We start from the raw sequence: 23,175 nt of genomic DNA, 5'->3' as shown, positions 1-23,175 counted from the left end.
CAGCGGTCCGTTATATCAATCACTTGGGAGGCACCAAGTCGAAGGCGCTATCCGATCTGGCGGCGAGTTTTTGGCAGTATTGCCTGGACAGTCATGTCTCTGTCACGGCGGAATATCTCCCGGGCCGCGACAATGTGGAGGCGGATTTCCAATCCCGCCACTTCCACGATTACAGCCTTTGGAAACTGGACTGTTTGGTGTTTGTTTCCCTCAACAACCTTTGGGGTCCGTTTACAGTGGACCTTTTTGCATCCCGCCTAGACCATCAGCTCCCGAAGTTTTTCAGTTGGAGGCCCGATCCTCGGGCGATGGCCACGGATGCGTTTCTCCAGGATTGGAGCAAGGAATTTGGTTATGCGTTCCCTCCCTTCGCGATGATCACCCGATCCACAGCTCAAGTCCGCAGGCAACAGGCGGATTTAGTCCTAATCACCCCTCTATGGAGGTCTCAAGTGTGGTTTCCAGTTCTTCTGGAACTTTCCTGGGATTTTCCAATCCTACTCCCCCGTCTTCCTTTCCTTCTCCGGAGCCCGAACGGCTCTCCCCATCCTCTGATAGCCACGAACTCGTTGAATCTCATGGCGTGGAGGATTTCAGGGGTAGATGGCAAACCCCGGGGCTTTCGCGAACAGCTGAAGAGCTCATCTCCAAGGCTTGGGCGGACAGTACAGTTAAAAGGTACAAGTCCCTATGGGGCAGATGGGCCCGTTGGTGTATGCGAAGGGGTTTCGATCCCTTGGTCACGGATGTGGTCCATGTCGTGAATTTTTTGGCGCGTCTAGCGTCGGATGGTATGGCCTATCGGTCAATTAACACTTTCAGATCGGCCATCTCCTCAGGCCATGTCCTTGTGGCAGGATCGCCGTTTGGGGAACACCCGTTGGTCTGTAGACTCTTGAGAGGCATTCGCCTCTCCTTGCCGCCGGAACCACGTTATTCGGCTTTATGGGATGTCAATCAAGTTTTGAATCTTTTCCTTTCATGGCAACCTAATAGGTTTCTGTCCCGTAAAGAGTTGACGGCAAAACTTGCAATGCTCCTTTGCCTGGTATCGTGCCGTCGGGTGTCGGACGTCAGGGCCTTAGATATTTCTGGTCGAATGTTCACCCCTGATGGGGTGACCTTCACCCTTTTGCGCCATACCAAGTGCCACACGAGAGTTATTTCTTATCCGGAATTCCCGGACTCTCCTAAACTTTGTGTTGTACGCTGCCTCAAGGCGTACGAGGAAATGACGGAAGAATACCGTCCTCCTGGAGAGAGTCAGCTTCTCATTGCGCTCCGCAAGCCGTTCAAAGCGGTTTCCTCACCCACCATTGCTAGATGGGTTCGTTGGGTGATGTCAGAAGCAGGCATTAGCCTCAGACTGTTTGAAGCGCATTCTGCAAGAGGCGCTATGGCATCGAAAGCCTTCGGTTTGGGTGCCCGCTTGGAGGATATCCTTAATGCGGCGGATTGGTCCTTGGATTCCACCTTCAAGCGTTTCTACTTTAAGCCAATTCTGAATATGGCTCATCTGGTTGTGGGCAAGCTTTATACAAGCATAATCCTCGCCTCCAGTCCTGACATAGAATGAAAAATTTCCTAGCTATCGTAACGGAAAGTTTCAATTCTATTGAGGACTCGGAGGCGAGGATTATCCCGCCCTATGCTCTTGGAAGAGACCCTCCCCGTATTGAAGTAAGTAAATATTTTGTGGAAGTTATGGGGCATACAATCTCTTCTGTGTTGCTGTATTGATGTTTTCTCTTGCTAAAAAAAAATTTCTTGACGCGGATTCCTAGGGTTGTACTTTCCTCTGGTAATGCTCCTTCGTTTGTTGCAGGTTCTGATACCCACAAACAAGAGTCCTAAAGATGAGGCTTGGGCTGTCTTCGCGCTCCGAAAGAGGAGAACAGGACACTGACAAGGGACTATGTGGAGCTTGGCGGATCCTGATTGGACACTTTCTTGTTTTTTGATTGGTTGTTACAAAGACTACTTTTTCCCTTTGGTTCATGGGAAACGTAGTTTTGTTCGTTCTTTCACGCTGCTGTATAAATAAAGTGAAGAAAGAAGGCATAATCCTCGCCTCTGAGTCCTTAATAGAATTGAAACTTTCCGTTACGATAGCTAGGACATTTTTCATTCTCCATTACAACTTTCCCCCGAAATAACAATATCATCATTAACAGAATCAGAACCAACATTAACACAGTTAGGAGTATCAGAATCATTTGCATTCCCATCCCCTTTGTAGTAACATCCCATTCTGAATGAGAATCATGTGATCGGTAATTACCAAAGAAGAAGTTTGGTTAGGAAAATTAGGAGGACGAAAAATAGCAATTCTTTTAAGGTTCCAAACCTTACCATCTGACAATTGGACAGCATTTCTTAAAACTTTCTTAACCTGCAATGGTTCGAAATATTGACTTTCACCCTTACTAGTTTTCCAAGGCTTCTTGACCCTGACCCAAGAACCAACTTTTACACAAACATCCTTTGGATTGTGTTTTTTGTTATACATTTCATGATGCTTGTTGCATTTATTAACTATTCTGAATCTAATAACATCAACAGGTAAGGCAGTAGAAGTACTTTCTAATAACCATTCAGGATTGCATTTAGTCCTGGCACCTCGACCTCTCATGACTTCAAAAGGTGTTACTTCTAAAGATTCATGGGGTGTCGTTCTATACATCCACAAGGTTTTGAAAATTTTCACTTCCCAGTCACAACTGTTCTGAACAGCCATTTGAATAGAGTTTTTAAGAACTCTATTAAATCTTTCAACCATGCCGTTACCAGAAGGGTTGTAAAGCGAGGTCGTCCTATGTTTAATGCCAGCTCTCTTAAAATATTCTTGAGTTAAATTGGACATGAATTGAAATCCATTGTCAGAGATAACTTGAACAGGTAAACCCTCTTCAATGAAAGTTCTATCAAGAAATTTCAAAACTTCTTGAGTCAACTTTGTCAACAACCTTAATTACAGGCCACCTAGAAAAAATGTCAATGAGTGCTATAATGTATTTTTTTTCAATACCAACAGGACCCATGATGTCAATTGCAATAGTATGCCATGGCTTTTCAGGAATAAAGGATTCACCCAATTTCGGCCTCAAAGTGACTAAAGATTTGTCCGAATTGCAGCAAGGTACACATTCACGCACGACTCGCTCAATCGCAACATCAATACCTGGCCACCAAAACCATTGCTTGACCCTCTGTTTGGTTTTGATAATGCCACTGTGCTCCTCATGGCAAGGCTTAACAATTTTCATTCTCATTGAGAGAGGGGGAATAACTTTATCACCTCTAAAAATGTACCCCTTGGTGACAGAAAGCTCATGCCTTATTTCCCAAAAGGCTTTAAATGCACTAGGAAGTTTACTTTTACAAGGCCAACAACTATTCATAAAAATGATTAACTTCTGCAAAGTGGCATCAAGTCTATAACTATTAGACCATTCAATTTCATCGAAGTTGGACAATCCTTGATTGTGAATCACAGCAACTTGTTCATCGTCCAAATCATAAGAATCACACTCGTGCATTTCAATGGGTAGTCTAGACAGGAAATCTGCAATGACATTCTTTTTCCCAGGAACATAAACAATCTGATAAATATAATCCTGTAACCTCAACAACAATCTAGCGATTCTAGCTGAGGCGTTCAAGATCCCTTCCGTTGTTAAAAGCTTAACCAAAGGTTTGTGGTCAGTACGTATTAAACAAGACCTTCCCCAAATGAAAGATCGGAAATGATCCATAGCCCAAACACATGCAAGGGTCTCTTTTTCAATAACGGAAAATCTTTCTTCAGAAGGGGACAATGCACGAGAAGCATAACCAACGATGTTCTCATTCCCATCTGGTCCTATTTGAGACAATATGCCACCTAACCCCTTGTTACTAGCGTCTACTGTGACAATATTGTCTAAATCAGGATCAAATCCCTTTAGTGCTGGGGCTTCTACAATGGCACGTTTGATGTTAGAGAATTCAGACTGACATTCAGTGCTCCATAAAAACTTTACTCTATTCTTAAGGAGTTTTCTAATGAAGAACATTCTTGCAGAAAAGTTTCTTACAAATCTGAAATAAAATTCAGCTAGACCCAGAAAAGATCGAATTTCTTCCTTGTTCGTGGGATTAGGTGCATCACGAATAGCCTCGATTAAAGAACGTTTGGGAGAAATACCATCTTTACTGATGGTGTGACCTAAGTAAGTGATTGATTTCACAGCGAACTTGCACTTGAAATGTTCAACGGTCAATCCTTTAGACTCCAAAATAGTAAAGACTTCACTAAGGATTGTATCGTGTTCATCCCTATTGGCTCCAAACACAAGAATATCATCTTGGGAGCATCTTACATTTTTAATTTGACCAAATAGATGATACATCGATCTTTGAAAAATAGCGGCCGCAGAGGCTAAACCAAAAGGAAGTCTTTTATACTGAAAACACCCGAAAGGGGTAACAAAAGCTGTTAGCGCTTTACTCTCATCTGCAAGGGAAATCTGATGGTAAGCAGCAGAAAGATCTATAGTAGAAAACCATTCAGCATTTTTCACCAATGACAACATTTCTGAGATCTTTGGAAGAGGAAACTTATCCACGATAATATTATTATTTAGCTGTCTAAGGTCAATACACAATCTTAATTTTCCGTTGCTACGTCTTGCAACAACAATCGTAGAAATCCACTCAACGGATTCAATACGCTCAATCATGTCCGCTTTGACTAATTTCTCTAGTTCTTTCTCCACATCATCTCTGAGGAGAACAGGAATCTGTCTGACTTTGTGGATCTTCGGACAGGCATTAGATTTCAATATGATGCGATGTTCAAAATCATTCAGATTTCCTATACTGCCACTAAAAACTTTGGGAAATTTCTCTAACAAACTTTTACAAAGCGAATTGTCTTCATTAAGTACCATGACAGGGTCTGGACTGTTGGGGTTGAGGATTATATCAAGTTTTCCCTTATCCTTCCAACCTAAAACTGAACGTCCCTTCTTGGCAACCTATAGTTTGCTGGTAGTCTGTCTATTCTTGAATAAAAAAAGCAATAACCTATACCCAACCATGTCAATCTTTTCACCAGAAAACCCCACTGGTTGAATGTCAGGTTCTAGAAGTTTATTGCCCAAACGTGCCACAAAAAGAGATTTCCACGTCTCTTCATCTACTATCGTATATGGCGAACCTGAATCAGCATACATTTGTACTGAAATCCCACCTATGAGCATGGAACATAAGGGTTTTTTAAGAATTCTATCATTGTTGTCATAAATGTTCCAAATAAATAGCTCCTTAGGATCAAGGTTTTGTGAATTACCGGAATCATTAATGGTAAGTTTCTTAATATTATCTTCACATTCGCTTGAATCATAATCAACTTCATCTAGACACTTAACCTTCACTTTCTTTTTTCCTATTACAAGCTTTAGTAAAATGGCCCACAATACCACAATTCGAGCATCGTTGCTTTAAGGCAGGACATGTTTTACACGAAACTAAATGTGAAGGACTATCACAACGGTAACACCTAAAATTGGTGCCACGGTTGTACTCCTTTTTTTTTTTTTTTTTTTTACTGTGGTGTCATTTTTATATTTAACGGAATTATTAGTTTTGGAAGAAAGCGAATTTGCTTTGATTTTGCTAACTACTTCTGCAGAGTTCTCTGCAATAGCAGCATCGCGTTTAAGTAACTTTGCACTACGGCTAGACATTTCCGCCTTTCTTACTATGCTCAAAATATCCTTTAATTCAGCATCGCCGTTAATCCATAATCTGTCTTGAACAGCAGGATCTTTATTATGCATTACCACCTGATCTCTGATGAATTGATCGACCAAATGATCAAACTTACAATCATCGGCAAGTTTCCTCAGAGCTGAAACATACTCATCAATTGTTTCATTGGCTTCTTGTTTCCTGTGAAAGAACTTAAACCTTAAAATTCCAATACAAACTTTAGGTGCAAAGTATGTATCAAAGTCATTCACTATTGCATCAAACACTTTAGCGTCACCACCTCCTAAGGCTTTAGTCATCTCCTCATAGGCTTTTAGCCCTCCTGGGCCGACAGAATGTAATAAGTTTCTTTTTCCTCTCTGGTGTCATTTTCCCATCTTAATCGATAGTGTCAATAAAGTTGAGAAAATATGCCTTCCATTGTGACCACTTCATGCATGGATCAGAACCAGCAGGCCAGAACGCTTAAGGAGGCTGAATAGAATAGCTTTGACTAGTCATACTGAAAATTAGACGAAAGCAACAACAACAAAAATGATAGTACCACTCTTGAAAAATATAATATTTAAAACAAAGGAGAAAAAAAACTATTTCAATGAGCAAGGACAGTAGAGGTGTGCACATCACCGAGTTGCTTGTACAGCCGACAGGATGTGCTGTTAATTTTATGCGAAGAATGCTGTATGAATGTTATGCCTAATTGAGTAACATATAAATATCATTAAAAAAATGGTGTGCGCATCACCGTATTCGTCGAATATGCGCTGCTAAATAAATGTGTATAAGCCAGTAGTGAAAATTCCAAGCGGTGTGAACAGACTCGTGTGGTGAATTGAAATATTCGATGCGCTTGTATTAAGGTGTGCGCATCACCGTGAATGAGTATTAAGGTGGTAAACTCATAGCAAAATACAGTAGCGCTTGAAGAAAAAGAAAATGGTGGCACGCTGAGTTCACGCAACGTGAACTTAAACGTCACAGCGAAAACGTGACCAATAGGAAGGCGAACTCTGCTGACACTCCGATGAGCGAGACGTGACAGTCAGGAGCACTTGTGGAGGAACGGTAGAGTCTTTTAAACAAAAACAACGTCAGAGGAGAGAAATTGTGAGTAGAAATTCCCTTCTTTTAAGAGAAAATCCGACCTGTGGTATCTTCAGTAGGTAACAGATGGCTGAAATTCAAAAAGTAGATTGCCTTTTCACGATGACTGAAGTCCACACGCGTACACTGGAACCGAAGTTGAACGCTCGAAAATCAGCAAGTCAATAGTAAACTTGACACGTGGGTTCTTCCTGTACAACTCGTCGCCAATTGTAAAGTCCGGGTCGGAGACAGGCAATCGATTAAAGTGTTTATTTTAAGTAAACACGGCATCAGCAGAGTAACGCCTCCGCTCTCTCCTCGACACACAATCCACCTCTTAACACTCTAGAACCTCCCCTCGCGTGGACAGTATCACGAGGATCATAAGGAGAGCACGAGACAAATTCTCAATAATAAATCATAAAATAACACTCATGGGAAATGTAGTTTCATGCTATCTCCAAAGTGCAGGAGATCCTGAAGTATATTTTCATAGACAAGACAGCCATTTGCCCTATGGTATTCATAAGATTAACCGCTTGGGGTTATGTGTTAGCTGAGGCTGTACTCTGACATTCTCTTTTCCCCAATTGTTTACACCTGCTGCCAAATCGCTGTGTACATTCCTAGGGAATGATTCCTATTCTGTTCGCCCTTATATGTATGGGAGTAGAAGTGTACAGTCCTGATTCCTAACCAAGGTCCCATCATTCTTAAGTGCGATTCCACATATATAGTCAAGCTGGCCCTTCTTAATTGCTAGTTTCTTAGTTCCCAGAATGCAGCTTTATTTTATTATTTACAACTGTGTCGAAATTGCTGTGTTTATTGCTATTCGTTCATAGTAGGTGATTCTGTTATTTTTCATGAGCATATTAATTTTTTCCTGTCTTGCTTTTTAACCATTCCCTCATTACTTTGAACTCATACTTCCTCACAGGCAGTCAACCTCACCCCTGTTGAGCATTAGGTTTTTTATTTTCCGTGTAGTGACGCTTTTCTGATGCCCTGTATAATTAGTACAAGGCTACTTATCTTGTGTCTCGCTATTGTGATGGATTGGATTATACCCGGGTTTTTTTGGCAAGGGGAAGGAAGGGGGGGGGGCGGGCGGATCACTATAAACGGGTTTGTTTGGCAGTTCTCAGATATCATTGTAGCTATGCATAGAGAGGGAGTTTTTATCTTCATGTATATGATAGCTTGCTTATCTAGAATTTTATCTCCTCGAAGTGCTTTATAATATGAAGAGAACGCTAAAATAATGCCTAATGTGCATTTGGTCATCCCATGATCCCATTTCGTGTGTACTGCTTACTGCGGGGGAGGTGCACTCTAAATACCGAGGTGGTCTATATTTGCAGCCATGGGATGACCTCATTTAAACCATCCACGTGTCCTCAGACAATACACCCATCGTTGTTCTCTCTCAAATAGTACTTTACTAATGTTGGGCCCTGGCCTGCGTCGCAACGCCTCCAGTAAGACCCACTGTAAGTCTGTGTTGGTGTGATGTTGATTCAGGTAGTGTTTGGTTAAGCAAGTGGATATCTTCTTACTCCGAATGGTACTACAGTGTTAATTTATCCTCAGCCAGACCTTACGAGTTTTCATGCCAATATACTTCTTGTCACATTTGCACGTAATCATATATACTACATTCTCTGTGTTGCAATTTGTGTGGTGTTTTAGAACCCAGGGGCGCCGAGTTCCGATGTCTACCTCTTTTGCTGTTTAGTAAGGGGGGAACACTGAGCAGTTGCCACAGGGAAAGTGCCCAACAACAGGGGGCATGTCCCAAAGTGTCCTCTGCCTCGGTGGTGTACTTATTTTTTTTTTGATAAACAAATTTTTATTTTCAAATAGGCATCAAGATCAAAAAGGACATACAGCAAGTTGAGCAATTTGATAGTATTCAGACCCATCACGTAGCAGTTAAACAACAGCAGCCCAAGCAATCTCCCCCACCCCTCTCCCTCCGTTCCCGCCCCATGCATACCCCCCCTTAAACTAGGCCCCCAAGCCATTTCCCCCATACTTTACGGAACTTTTTGGGGCAGCCTCTCGCCGCGTACAATGTCCATTCCTGTGCAGCGCACCAATCCACCCCTCTGCGCCATTTGCCTCCCCTGGGTGGGTCAACCTGCTTCCAGGCGGCCGCTATATCTCTCTTGGCCACCACCAGGGCCGTGGTTAGGAAATAGTGCTCGTTACAGGAGCCATCCAGCCCATCCGTTATGCCCAGCAGCGCTAATCGAGGGTCATGGGGGACCTCCCATCCCAGGACGTCAGTTAAGTCAGTTTCAATCTCCCTCCAGAATCCGGCCATGCGAGGGCAAGACCAGACCATGTGAAAGAAATCTGCCGGGTCCATCCCGCACCGCCCGCACGAGGCTCCCTGGCACAGGCCTGCGCGAAACAGACGCTCCGGGGTCAGGTATGCGGTGTGAAGGTAATAAACCTGGACAAGCCGCAATCGAGCCGATGCGGTGATTGTCCTGGGCGCCATTAGGGCGTCCCTCCAGTCATTGTCGTCCAGAGGACCCACCCATGCCTCCCACCGCTGCCTCAGCCCACTCCAGTCCATCGGAGTATTATTAACCAGGGATCGGTAAATGCGGGAGATGCCCCCCTTCCCAAGATATCCCAGCATCACCTGGGCTTCAGGCGGGCTATGGTCAGGGAGTCTGGAATCTAGAGGGACGTAAGATTGGAGCGCATGGCGCAACTGGAGATAACGATAAAACTGCGAGGTATGGAGAGAAAAGCGACTCCGGAGCTCTTGAAAGGAGCACATGTGGCTTCCCCGCCAGACGTCACCCAGGCAGGAGATCCCCAGGAGGTCCCAGCTACGAAAGCCCCCGAGTCCCGCCACCTCCCGCATCCAAGTGCCGTGCCATAGCGGTGTCACCCGGGTTAGCACCCTCGACCACCGAGTGTGCCGTAGGGCCGCTCGCCACGCCAGAAAGGGGGCCCGCACTACCTCTGGAAGCGATCCAGGGACCGTCGCGCCATAGAGCATATTTTGAATAGAGGGGAATCCGATGAGCCGCACCTCCAGTCGATAAGCCGGATCATCCCACCCACCCGAAAACCAGTCGTGGACCACTAACAGCCCCGCAGCAAGATAGTATAGGTAAAGATTCGTCATGCTCAGGCCACCGTCATAGGAAGGAACGCGACAGCGGTCCAAGGCCAACCGGGATCTACTTCCGCCCCAAAGAAATCTAGTCGCGGTCTTATCCAGGTCCCGAAACCAGGAGCGGGGGAAGGAGCAGGGCGTGTTCTGGAGCATATATAAAAACCGAGGGAGGATCCTCATCTTATAAAGAGCGAGCCTTCCCAACGGATTCAACGTGAGAGATTGCCACTTCGCCATATCTGATCTGGCCTTGTTCACCACGGGGGCCACATTAAGAGCCCAGCCCAGTTCCGGGAGAAGGGTAACCCAAATCCCCAGGTATTTAAAGGACAGCCGTCGAAGAGGAATGTCAGACTGCCAATCAAAACACTCCCGTGAAGGGTGGAGCGGAACCAGGACAGACTTCCCGGAGTTCAAACGGAGACCAGATGCCTGCCCAAACCGGTGAAGAATTTGGCGCACCCGAGGACCCGAGACAGCCGGATCTGAGAGATAAATAAGAACGTCGTCCGCATACAACGCGATTTTATCAGGGACCATACCCGGCCAGTCCCAGCCACGGATGACAGGATCCGCCCGGAGGAGCACAGCCAGGGGCTCCATCGCCAGGGCGAAGAGGAGGGGCGAAAGCGGGCAGCCCTGCCGCGTCCCCCGCCCTATGGAAAATGCGCGGGACAAGGTCCCATTGACCAGTACCCGAGCTCTTGGGTCCGCGTAAAGAACCCGAACCATGGCACGAAACTGGGAGCCGAACCCCATGAGTTCTAAGGTGTCCCCAAGATAGTCCCACCCCACCGAATCGAAAGCCTTCTCGAAATCCACCAGGAAAAGGGCTAGTTAAGGAGAGAGGCGCTCACGGTGGGCCAGAGCAAGATGCAGGCACCGCAGGCAGTGTCTGGTACCTCGATTTGGCATAAACCCGCATTGGTCTGGGTGAACCAGCGCGGCCAGAAACGGGCGCAGTCGTTGCGCAAGGACGGTAGCGTAGACTTTGAGCTCGGTATTGATAAGAGAGAGCGGCCGGTAATCGGAGCAGGACTGCGATGGGGGTTGAGTTTTCGGCAAGACTACTATAGTGGCGGTATCCGTTTCTCGCGGGAAGGAACCCTTCTCCACCGCCTCAGCAAAAAGATCCCGAAGCCGCGGGGCCAGGGCATCACGGAAATGGGCGTAATACTCCTGTGGAAAACCATCCGGTTGCCATTTCGACCTCCTGGAGGGAAATGGGCAGGTCCAGGGTCTCGCTATCCTCCTGCCCCAACCGCGCCAGGGCCGCCCTCCCTCCCCCATCAATCCCGCAAGGGAGAGCCCCCGCGTCCGGTATAGCTGGGAATAATAATCTGCAAAGGTTTGAGCTATTGCCACCGAGACCGTGTGTGTCTCCCCCGCGGCGTCCGCGATGGCTGGAATTACCCGGCCTGCACGAGGATAGGTGGCCAGACGGTGCAAGAGCGTACCATTCTTGTCCCCCCATCCGTAAACCCGGGCCACCGAGGAGCGCCAAAGAGTCTTCGCCGCGTCCAGAGAGTGCATGCGTATCTCTTCGCGGAGAAAGGCCAGCCGTCGCGCCCGTGCGGCGTCTCCCAACGCCTCCAGATCGCGCTCAAGCGCCAGAGCCTGCGCTTCACAAGCTGTAAGTTGCTGGAGTTGACGCCGGCGCTGCTGCTGTAGATGCCCCTTCGCAACCCCTCTAATAGTCGCCTTGCCGGCCTCCCAGAGGACAGCCGCAGAAGAGACAGAGCCCACCTTGTGGAGGTAGTAGTCCGCTATCCCTTTTTCCACCACCCCCCCGAAAGGCCTTGTCCTGAAGGAACCAGGCATTCAAGCGCCACATCGGACGGGCCGTAAAGGGAGGTGGGCCGAGGGCCATAAGCACCGGCGAGTGATCAGAGAGGCCCCGCGGAAGAATGCGGGCATCACAAACCCCTGCACAGTCGGCGGAGGGAACAAAGACTAGATCAATACGGGCGTGGGAATGGTGTGCCGCCGAAGTATGGGTATACTGGTGCTCGCGTGGATGCCAAACCCTCCAGACATCGCAGAGGCCCTGGGCCTCAGCCCAACTCGATAGCTGTTTCGCGCGAGTGGTCCTGGTAGGGGAGATCGGACCCGTCGAGTCCATATGGGGTGTATAGACCGCGTTAAAGTCGCCACCGAGGACGAGAGACCCCGCCGGGAGCCTGGGGAGGAGGTCCGCTGTGTACGCAAGAGCGGACTGCAACAGGGATGGCGCTGCGTAGAGGGACAGCAGAGTAAGCGGGCGGCCCTCCAGTGCGCCACAGACCGTAACGGCCATACCCTGGGGGTCCAAATGCACCTGGGACATTACAAAGGGAAAGGAACGCTTAAGCAGGATAGCCACCCCCGTGAGCCCCTAGCGAAACCGGCATGCCAGACCCTGTCGTAGCCGTAGCGGGCGAGGAAGGGACATTTATTACCCATAAGGTGGGTCTCCTGAAGAAGGAGGACATCAATCTCCGCGCGCTGCGCGTATTTGAGGACCGCCATGCGCTTGAAGCGATCGAGCAGACCGTTGACATTCCAGGATAAGACGCGCACCGCAGCTTTAGGCAGGGGTGTGTCCGCCATGGGAGCAAGCAGGGGGATGTAGGACAGGAGATAGACAAAGTGGCCGCGAAAGGGGGCCGTGGGCGGGTCGGGAAGCGCGCAGGATACCAATTCCCCGCGGGCACTGCGCCCACACAGGGGCCAAGAAGCGCGTGGGCAGGAGAGCTCCCCGGAAGGAGGGACCTGGAAAGATCGGACAGGAGAGCAGGTCGAATAGTACATGATGCCTTGGAACCATAACAACGAGGAGTACACCCTCTAACAACAAAAACCTCCCTAGGAGGAAGAAACAACCCCAAACCAAACCCCACCCTACACCCCCCACCCTATACTTCGAGAACAGAAGCATCTGTCGCCCTAACAGTGAGTAACCAAAACCAAGCTAAAACGCTCGGGCCTGAGTGCTAGTGGACCCCTCAATAAATCAGATCAGACCCAATTCATCCGCCCTGGCCGAGAGCAACAGATGTGTAGGAGCACCGAGGCCCGACTGCGAAGTCTAGCGACCAGGAAGCAGAGCCCCACCTCCATCCCCCGGCAAATATATCACAAGCAGTAAGTGGAAGTCAAATGGTGGGGCTGCGGGAGAGGTCCGAAGTGTCTATTTGGGGAGCAGGCTGGGTCACAGAGCCCGCCCGCTGGGGGGGACACGGCCCGCTGCCCAGCTGCGTCAGGACCAGTGGGCGCCACCGAGGAGGCCGAAGAAGCCCCGGACGCCCGCCGCAGCCGCCCCCCGGAGCGCACGACAGTCACCTCCTCCCCCGCGCGCCTCCGGGGCAGCGTGCGCCGTCGCCGTCGGGACCTGGAAGAGCGGGGCGCTCCTCGCCCAGCTCGCCCCTCCACCGGAGATCCTCGACTAGCATACTGCAGGGGACACTCCTCCGCGAGCCAGGTCCAGGCCGCCCGCGGCGTGTCGAAGAAGAAAGTCTTTTGCTGGAAGATGACCCGGAGACGGGCCGGGAACTGCAGCTGATATTGGAGGCCCAGGGCTCGCATCTTCTGCTTCACCTCCAGGTAGGAGCGCCGAAGCTCCTGGACCTCTCGGGTGTAGTCCAGGAATACCATTATAGTGTGGTTTTGGTAGCGGAGATTCGCGGAGCGTCTGGCCTCCCTGAGGATCGCATCTCTGTCCCTGAAATTCAGGATCTTCAGGATAAAGGGACGGGGAGGCGCTCCCGGGGGCCTCGGCGCCAGGGAACGGTGGGCCCTCTCCACCACGAAGCAGGCCGAGAGGCTGCCCACCGGCATCCAGGATTGAAACCAATGCTCCAGGAAGTCATCCGCACGACCAGCCTCCGCCCCCTCCGGGAACCCCACCAGGCGGAGGTTACAGCGGCGGGCACGATTTTCAGCGTCCTCCACTCGGCGGTGCAGCTCTTTGGAGTGGGTGGTAAGCTCACGCACCTGGTCCTGCAGCTGGTGGATGTCGTCCTCGGCGGTTGAGATACGGGATTCAGCCTCAGATATGCGGGCAGTGGCGTTACGCAGGTCCTGCCGAAGAAGGGCCACGTCCACCTTCACCTCCCCCACCATGCCCTCCAGGGAGGAGCGGGACGCCGTGATGGCCTGTAGGATGGCAGCAAGGTCTGTGCCAGGGGCCGGGGCCGGGGCCCCGGCGGGGCCCGGCCCCTTCTCAGAAGTCGTGAACTTGTCCATCTTGGTCTGGGTAGCTGCGGGCGTCGACCGGGAAGCCCTGTCCTTACCCATGGCGGCGGCACCTGCGACCCCGGGGGGCGTTTCGCCCAGTCCACGGGCAACAGATCCGGTCGCGGCGATTCCAGAAGGCCGTGAAAGGAGAGCAGCAGGAGGACACCTAGTCACTAGCTCCCCGGTGGATCTGCCCGCCAACCGCCCGATTCGGCAAACGATGAGCCTGGGGGAGCTGCAGCCCACCTGTAGCCAAGGAGCTCGCTCGGAGGGGCACCCCTTCTCGTTACAGCCAAATTCACCGGGCGCCCGTCCGCCTCGGAGAGCCCAACACGTCCACCGCTCTCGCACAGCTCAGAGTCAGGGCCCCAGGTGGCCCCTGCGGACAGGGCCACCCCCAACACACAGGCCCCCAGAGGCGGATATGGAGGGAAAAAGGGGGGGCGGGGGGGGGTGGGGAAGGTTAAAGGAGGAGCGGGAGGTGAGGGACAACCATCCACCTCCCCCTGACCGCCGGCCTGCGGCCCGAACCCCCGACGAGGCGTCACTCCACCAGCTCGCCGCTGCAGGCCTCGGGACACCAGGGCAGGTCCAGCAACGTTGGTGGGGGAGAGTGGGGGGAAACCGGGCCCCGGCCGTCGACACCCGGCCCGATGGGGAGGGCCCCCACCACCTCCAGCCCCACAGCAGCTCCAGTCGTCCCACCAGGGAGTGCCCCACTCACCGCCCGGCCCTCCGTCCGGCACCACAGCCCGAAATGGGCCCCACAGCACCTCGCCGCCAGCCACAGGATCCCAGGTCGGGGCCCCACCGAGGGGGGGGGCCGCCACTGCCGCAGCGACGATCTCACCGGGCCTCCAGGACTCCCAGGCCCAGCACCCTCGTGGGCGCCGCGGTCTCGAGTAGCCGCGCGCCCGCACCCAGCGTCAGGGATCAAAGCCGCCTCCCGCCGGGCGCCGATAATAGGCAGGAATCACAGCTCCGGGGGGGGCGGTCGCGCACCAAACTCGCACCAGGAACAGCCAGGCGGGCCCGGGCCCCAAAACCGACGAAATCAGCCGGCCAGGGCAGGATCAGGCGAGGAAGAAAGGATCGGCGGGGTCTTACAGCCGGAGCCTCACGGCAGAGCAGCCATGCCGGTCAGGCGCCACCTAGAGCTCCTCTAGTGTACTTATTTTATTGGAGCTAGATGTATGTACTAGTCTGTGTCTTAAGCTTGTACTTCTTTTAAAGGAGCACCAGGGCAACTCCCAATCGATGCCTGATTTTTTCAGTATTGTCCAGTTTTTCGGGTTTATCCGCTTTACTGAATGAGATGCTGGTGTAAAGGTTGTAACACATGTTAACTTATCTTTTTCTTCCTTGGTATTGGTTTCTAGTAAGGTTTCCCTGTTACTCCTACTTTCCCCTTAATTAACGGACAGTAAAGTTACTGTCCGTTAATCCAGTACAAATCCTTGTGCTTTCTTTTACACTTCTGTTTTCTCAACCTACTTCCTCTTGTCTCCCTTGGTTGTTCCATTCTTTTAGCCCTTTTCTCTTGCTGTGACGGCAACCTTTCTCTTACACTCATTCACTTTTCTCCTCTCAACCCGTTGGCCTTCCTTTAGCCACTGTTTTACTAATCCTTTTCTAGTGTAATGTGGATTTTTTGTAGATAGTAAAAAAGCTTTCAGATGCTGTTGAAGGCCTAATGTCTGTCTTAGTTTGTTTAGTATTTTGCTCAACACCTGCGCCTTCCTAGCAACCCATATAAAGGTTTCAATAGCTCTTTTAAGGAATCTGACAGGGAGTGCCTGGAAAGGGTAAAGCAACCTCTGTAGCATGTTCTGGTAGATTACAGCTGTTCTACCGATCCCATGGCAGATAGATTTCAGCTAAAATACGATCTAATACCTCTGAGGATATGCCTACACTGAGCATCCCAGCCTTTTCAAGATGATTCTAAAGCCCTGAAAATTCCACAAGCTTACAGAATTTCTATAGCCCTAAGGATTAAATGCTGCAGCTCTTCCTGTAAATGTAAAACCTCATCAGCAACGTCATTAACGATTACTTTGCTCTCGGCTGCTTATGGCTAGCTGCAATCTACGGTAACATATGAGGACCCAGCCTGATTGACTCCAGCACTTGAAGGAGAAACGTCCAGCTGACCCATGTCAAACACTTTTTCAGCATCTAAGAATTGGGCAGCCAGGGAAATCTTTCTGAAGTTAGCTTTTTTCATTAGGTTGAGTATGAGTCAAATATTGTTCATTACGCGCCTCTATTGGATAAATCCTGATTGATCCAGTTCTACAAGATAATGGCAAGTATGGTATTAGCCAACACTTTTATGAAGTTTTTTGCTTCAGCATTTAAAAGTGCTGTGGATCGGTAGGCCTCATATTTATTCGTGGGTGTGCTGACTTTATGCATGAGATTAATATTTTTGAGTTGAAGGCTAAAAGAGGGGTGTGGCTTTGTTGTGGATAGCTGTGTATTTTCTTTATAAATACTTTTTTTTGTTATACAGAACGTTGTCTTTTTAAAAAACAATATTGTTTCTTGCAATTTTGCCGAACACTCACAACAGTTAACAAACAATATGACATTACAAGGTACAGAGATACATAGGCTATAATCTGTAAATACACAAAACCATACTCAGTCTATAACCCCTCCTCTCAAACCCTCTCCTACAAAGAAACTTCCAGCCACCTAGCTCTGGTAATGGTATGTATAGTAAACATTTGGAGTGGATTTTATCAAAGGAGTAATGGAGATAATATATCAACCAACTGCCCCTTGAAGATCCCCTCATAAGGGATTTGAATGAATGGGTAGGTATAGTCCCTCTCCTGTCTCCCCCCCCCCCCCCCCCCCGTGTCCCAAGTTCCTCTACTACCCATTCAACACAATCCAACCAGATCCTATGCAACATTCCTCAGAGAGATTATGGTACTTTATCGCAAGCTCCCCCTCCCTAGAGGTGGGTGTTTGGCCATTTGTGACCTACTCTCAGATTCAGTGTGCATCTTGTAAGTGACTTTCACTCTTAATCGGTCTGGAGTGTGGTGATTACTTCCCAAATTGCCTTGAAATGCAACATTTTCTCACCCCCTTCCCACTAGCTGTGTATTGCAAACCCCAGTGCAGTCAGGACTAAGGTATGCTTACCACCCATGGAATACAAGCCACACTCCGCTGCTTGCCAACTCAAAACGCTACTAGTTTTTACCTGATCTGGATTGTTGTCCTCTACCTCTTCCAGTTTCTATGAGTAGCAGTTGATGGAGTGGTTTTTGTCAAAGGGAGTAACTGCTGGCGGCCCTTACCGGCCCTAACAGGGAAGATGCCACAAGAAACACATAGTTCTTATTCGGAGTGAGCAGGTAAACCAAAAAAATAATTCTGCCATATGAAACTAACTGAAGGCAGTGTGTGTGAAAAATCGAAGAAGAAGCTCAGTATAAATCAACAAAGTGAACAAAATAATTTACTAAATCACATATTATGGGTGATAAAACCCACATACATGGCTAGAGGAGGTTACTTGGGCAGGTAGATTCTCTCTGAGATGTAGATTGTGAAAAAGTACACACTACCTCGCCTTAACCTATTATTAGGTATTATTATAATTTTTGTATTATTTATTTTATGTACCAAAATGTCCCATGGTCAGGGTAAGGGGATGGTGTGGACGATTCAGCAGTTCATTTTACCCTTCTCAAGTAGTGGTTTACACCTGATTATACCACATCCACCACAGCAAATGTGATAGATGTTGATTATGGAAATGGCTTACAGCACATTTGATCTTACAACTAGGGTAAGGAGGTCGATGAATCAAACAGTAATGGGTAGTGGGAATAAGGGAAAGTTGAGAGGCATACACCACATTCTGCAACTCCCTGAGCAGAGCACATCTGCCATTGAAGGAAGACGACAGTTGAGTTGTACTTTTCAGGCAATCATTACCAGCCCACATACTCTTAAGTTAGTTAATAGTTGTCTAGGATGGAATGCAAGGTAGGGACACTTCACAAAGGTCAATTATATTTATAATAAAAGTAAAACATGACGCTTGTAAAAAACGGTTCAACTCCATTCTTGCATTTCCCCGTTTTGGGAACAGGTCTAAACCTCAGAACAGGAGTGCATTGGAGGTACTTTTCAAAACAAAAGTCCTGTGAAATGACAAAAGAGAATGATCGTATTTGAGAGTCAAAGGAAACCTGATGCACGAGGAGTCGGAGTGTAGAGCACAAGCTGGTGTACCAGTAACTTAGGGCCAGTCTAGCACCAATTCCAGACACCTGAAGAACGCAATGCATGTACACCGAATGATTGATCAACCAAAGAATAAAACAGTTAAGAAATGCCCATCATGATGCATTATAATTGATTTGCTACTTGAGCCTCTAGTCTGAATTATTCTAAATAAATCACATCTTTACAGTCATTGGGTAGACCACTTTGTGTATTGTAAAAAATGTAAATTGATACTTGTATAGCGCACTACTCACCCGCAAGGGTCTCAAGGCGCTTGTACAAATACCGCTGTGGAACCCATCCTGGCTTTTCCCTGTGAGGCGTCCACTCCTGGGCACCCCCAAGGTGGAGGCCAGGCATCCTTAGTGTTGTGGGGGGCAGTTGTGGAGATTAAGCAAGCTATTGCCCAGAGTTGCAGAGTGGGACTCCATGATTGGAATAGGCACCGAGGCGAGAATTATCAGGTCCGTGGAATTTTTTAGCCCAAGACCCGCCGAGGCAGGGAATTGAACCCTGGTCCCAGGCTAGACCTCTGCATCAGGGTCTGCCGCTCTAATCATTGAGCCACACTTCTCCACAGTATTAACTTCTCACAGAAGTAGAAATGGATGGGACCTTCTCTTGGATGTTGTTTAAGGGACTTACATTTTATATTTCTTCCAAACAAAGAGAGACCTGTTGATCAAGAGAAGAAAAAGAAGCTGACTCGTAGTCTAGTCTTATTTTAGTCAAAGTAAACTGTGAGGTTTCAGTAGCACCATTGATGTAGGGGTGCAGTTAAGGAACCAAACATAAGATTCCAAGTTTATCTGAGCCCCTCCTATCCATCACATGAATAGCCATTTGACATTCACTAATGAAAGATACCTGTTTCAAGTATGGTATCAATCAATAAAGCTATACATCGTTTTCTCGTAGAAGCAAAATACGTAAGCCGTGCAGTCTCTAGTTTGAATCTTCTCTCACTCACAGCAAAACAAATCAGTTGCATGAGGACGGCATTTCAATCTTTTGCTAAATGTAGGCTTCCATTGCAGAGAATAGAGGCTGTTGCTAAATGCAAAGTTTACGGATGGATACATTTTTCTTTCTCTATTAAAGCTCACCATTTCACCAGCCCAAAAACCTCATGTTCTTTTTTTTATTTGTCTGTTCGTTGCACACAGTTCCCTTTGTTTACTTGTTTCTCCACCAAATATGAAAATACAACTGATTTATTTTCCTTTTCTTCCTTTCTTAGCAAACATTTCTGTTGTGCTACTATTTCTTATTCCAGAAAATAGTTAATCTTCATACTCGGGTACTTTGTTTGGAGGACAAATATTACCCACACTTGGGATGTTCGAGAAATCATGCTCATCCATTGGTATGTGTTTTGGATCAAATTTTGGTATGAGATTTGTATTAATTTACCAGCCATCTTGCTACACATTGCAAGAGAGAGTGATCCTTCTGACCGAAACAATTGCACCAGCCCCACTGAAAACCCACTCCAAGAATACATCTTCTATGGGACATTCCGAATACTTTATTGCCAGACTGCTGTGTTCTGTCAGTGTGAATTCTTCCCACGTTAGTATATCCGTGGCTCTTAATCCAAGAAAAAGCTTTTTTCCAAATAGATTTGTACTATCTTCTCTATTGTCATAGTTGTTGTTAGTTTATTACACCTGTGTGCTTAATTTAAGTCCTGGAACATTCATTATAGACCAACCCATTGGAAAGGCTGCCTTAACTACTTGTTAGTTAGTCTTGTTGATTAAGTAACAAGTGTATCTTGAAGTGGTGATTGCGTTTGTGTTACCACTGACTGGTGCTGGTACCCTGCTTGCAACATTCCAGATGTCCAGATAGTTATTTATAAACATTTTATGTTCATTTCGTGTTCTAAGCAACACAAAGTCATAGTGTACATCCAGATAGGACAAAATGTATACATTTGAATTATTAAAATTGCTTTCGTTCTAGATACCGCTTTAGCTTTTTAGCGAGAGCCTAAAGTATAGCAGCATAATACTCATGAGATTGTTTATGAAGTGAATTTAATAGTTTTGTTTGCTCTGGTTCCTGATGTATTTTAGGTTTTAAAATATTTCTTTTTTTTTTCCCCAGTTACAAAACCTCCTCCTTCCATTGGATTGGACAAGGCTGTGTATATACCAGACATAGACTATACGTATCCTGATTTACCGATACGCAAGGCTAAAGATGAGGTGATTATAACTTTTTTGTACATTTAAGAGCCCTGTCTATAAATAACATCTGAGTTAGTTGTCCATGTGAATCATAAAAACCCAAAACATTATTGGTACTGATTAATGTTTTTATCACACCTTTTGGCAACTTGTATGTCCCAGTGTGTGGATGTCTTGATTTGCAGAGTATAGCAAATATTCCTTTACATCCACAGGACTTTCTTTAATTGCTCGTAATCCTCTTTCTTGGCATAAAGAAATCCCCATAAATATAAGCAGTTGTCATGCTGAGAAAAAAAAGTTCTGCATCAAAATAAGGGATTGTGCGAGAAATTCCTTCAGGCGGTAAGAGCACTCTGTTAACAGGCCGATGCTAAAGTGGTGCTGAACAAGCATCTCTCCATGACGTCTCCTACATTTAAAGATACCAAACAGGGCCGCCCTCTTTCAGCATTACTATTTTTTTAAATATATTACGTTTTTTGAATCCCGATTCTACAAAACTGTACGAATTGTACAAAACAAGACGTAGTTTTTGTCCACAGTCATGTTCTGAGTATTTTTATTGGTTTCCAGGTTAGGAAGAAACCTACACATTCTTTAGAGTCTCTTCCCGAAATTAATTAAAACCTTTCCTTTGCTTGAGGAAATGCTAGATAAGAATCGCAGTAAAAGTCTCCCCATTTCAACTTCTCAATGAGCATGTGCATTTGTGGTAGGCGGCTTTACATACACCGAACATCCTACATTTTTCTCACCCAGCCTTTTGCCCTCTAGACCCTGAAGCAGTAGCTTCAAACTGAATTTGGCACAAAGAATATAGATTTAGAAAATCATTGTCAACCCCCTTCGTTGGCTTGGATAGCGACCTTTATTGGGATTGTAATCATTGGTTTGTACCTTTTTTTGTTTTTGTTTAAATTTCTTTATTGGGTTTTTAACATTTTAGATACTGTTTGACAATTCTTATACAGGTTACAGCTGTGCACATTTATATATGAGTAGACCAAAATCAACGAGAATCTTTATAAAGGAGAGTGTATGTGCTTTGTATTGTCTGTGCACCATATAGCATGTGTCTGAGCATAAGGACCTAAAAAGGAAACCGGGGATGTGTTCACTGGGATGTTTTCGTGTCGCACCGCAAAGCGCATGTGTCGGACCTCTCGCCCGAATCAGTACCTCATTTCTACCCCTGTGTTGTGTTTTGCTACCACATTTATTTCTTGTCTACCTGTTTAGGTTGTTTTGCTCTAGCCGCTATGGAGTGAGCTTAAATAACATGTCTTGAACATAAACGTGAGAGACGTAGCGCCAGCAGGGTGGCACACATCTGCCCCGCGGAACTATCCGTGATATTCAATACACTTTATGCGAGTCCCCTGGTCCATATTTCTGGAAGTATCATGCAGCAGTAGCAGGTGCCTCAGGATCATTTTGCCCTGAATTTCAGGTATCCAGTAAAATCGCATCCCATGTCCCCGTCAGCGGGAGCATTCGCAAGCCCAGTGTGTCCTCTCGCCGCAATGCCACGCTCTCCTGTGCCCAGCATGTCAGCAACTGCAGCAAGGCTTTGTTTAGTGGGTCTGGCGATTTCCAGCACCTAGTAATTAAGCGCTTGGCTACAATAAGCCGGAGGTCAATGAATTGGGATGTAACTTTGTGGTTTTTTTTGTACTATGTAATAGGCCTAGCAGGCAGACGTCCCAGGAGCATACGACTGTGCGACCAGTGCATGTGGTCAAATGCGTTGACTGCTCTCCAAAAGGAGGAGAGAGCTGTGCATGCCCACAGCAAATGTAGTAGGTCTGCAGCTAATGCACCGCATCTTGGGCATTTAGCATCTACACAGGTATAATATCTATTACTCTTAGCTGGTGTTATGTACGCTCTCTGCAGTATATAGTACTGTATTAAACCGAATCGGGCATTTCTGGGGATATGTGTGGGTCCCTCTAGTATGGCCAATCACTCGCGATCAGTACATTCTCTGTAAGTCTGTGTTCCAATGTTGCCTGAGGGATTTCAGTGGCCCCTACCCACACCCCCTCCGGCATGACTTATTGTCTGGATACATATCAAGGCACTCATGTCTTTTACTCTACACCATAGACTCTCCTAACACAGGACCACTGACAACCCATGTGTGATAGTGTTTTATCCCTCAGCGCTCTGCTAACTAGACTCAGGGGAGGGCAGGTCCTGCACCACCTCCGTTTCAGAGGCCACGTCCGTATCCGTGTCGGCGATGACCTGTGTGCTCTCAAACCTCAACTTTTCTAAGGCACGTTGGGTTGTCTCGCTATATCTGACTCCAGCTGGATTGGGGCATTTTCAGTGCGTGTGGCTTCCTGGTCTAGCTGCTGATGTAAGCACCAGTTTCACTCCATACATTGCCCATGTACTACAGCCTTGCATGCTTCCCATATCATAGCCGCATCAGACACCAAGTCTACATTAGCGTCATAGTAATTTTCAATCGTAGTTGCAACCAAAGTCCTGAAGGGCGGATGCTCCAGTGCCGCATGT

General features: G+C 47.5%; 1 protein-coding gene across 1 annotated transcript in view; it reads left to right on the top strand.

Annotated features, from left to right (window-relative positions):
* TDRD9 (tudor domain containing 9) overlaps positions 1–23,175 on the top strand; it is a 2,714,501-nt gene that overhangs the window by 505,841 nt on the left and 2,185,485 nt on the right. Inside the window, exon 3 of the mRNA XM_085626273.1 lies at positions 20,564–20,664. Coding sequence (XP_085482399.1) covers positions 20,564–20,664 — 101 coding nt within the window. The remainder of the gene's footprint in view (positions 1–20,563; positions 20,665–23,175) is intronic.

Source organism: Triturus cristatus, chromosome 9 (assembly GCF_964204655.1).
Source record: "Triturus cristatus chromosome 9, aTriCri1.1, whole genome shotgun sequence".
NCBI classification, from domain to species: Eukaryota; Metazoa; Chordata; class Amphibia; order Caudata; family Salamandridae; genus Triturus; species Triturus cristatus.
Note: the sequence above shows the minus strand (reverse complement) of the source record. Positions and strands in the feature narration are given on the sequence as shown.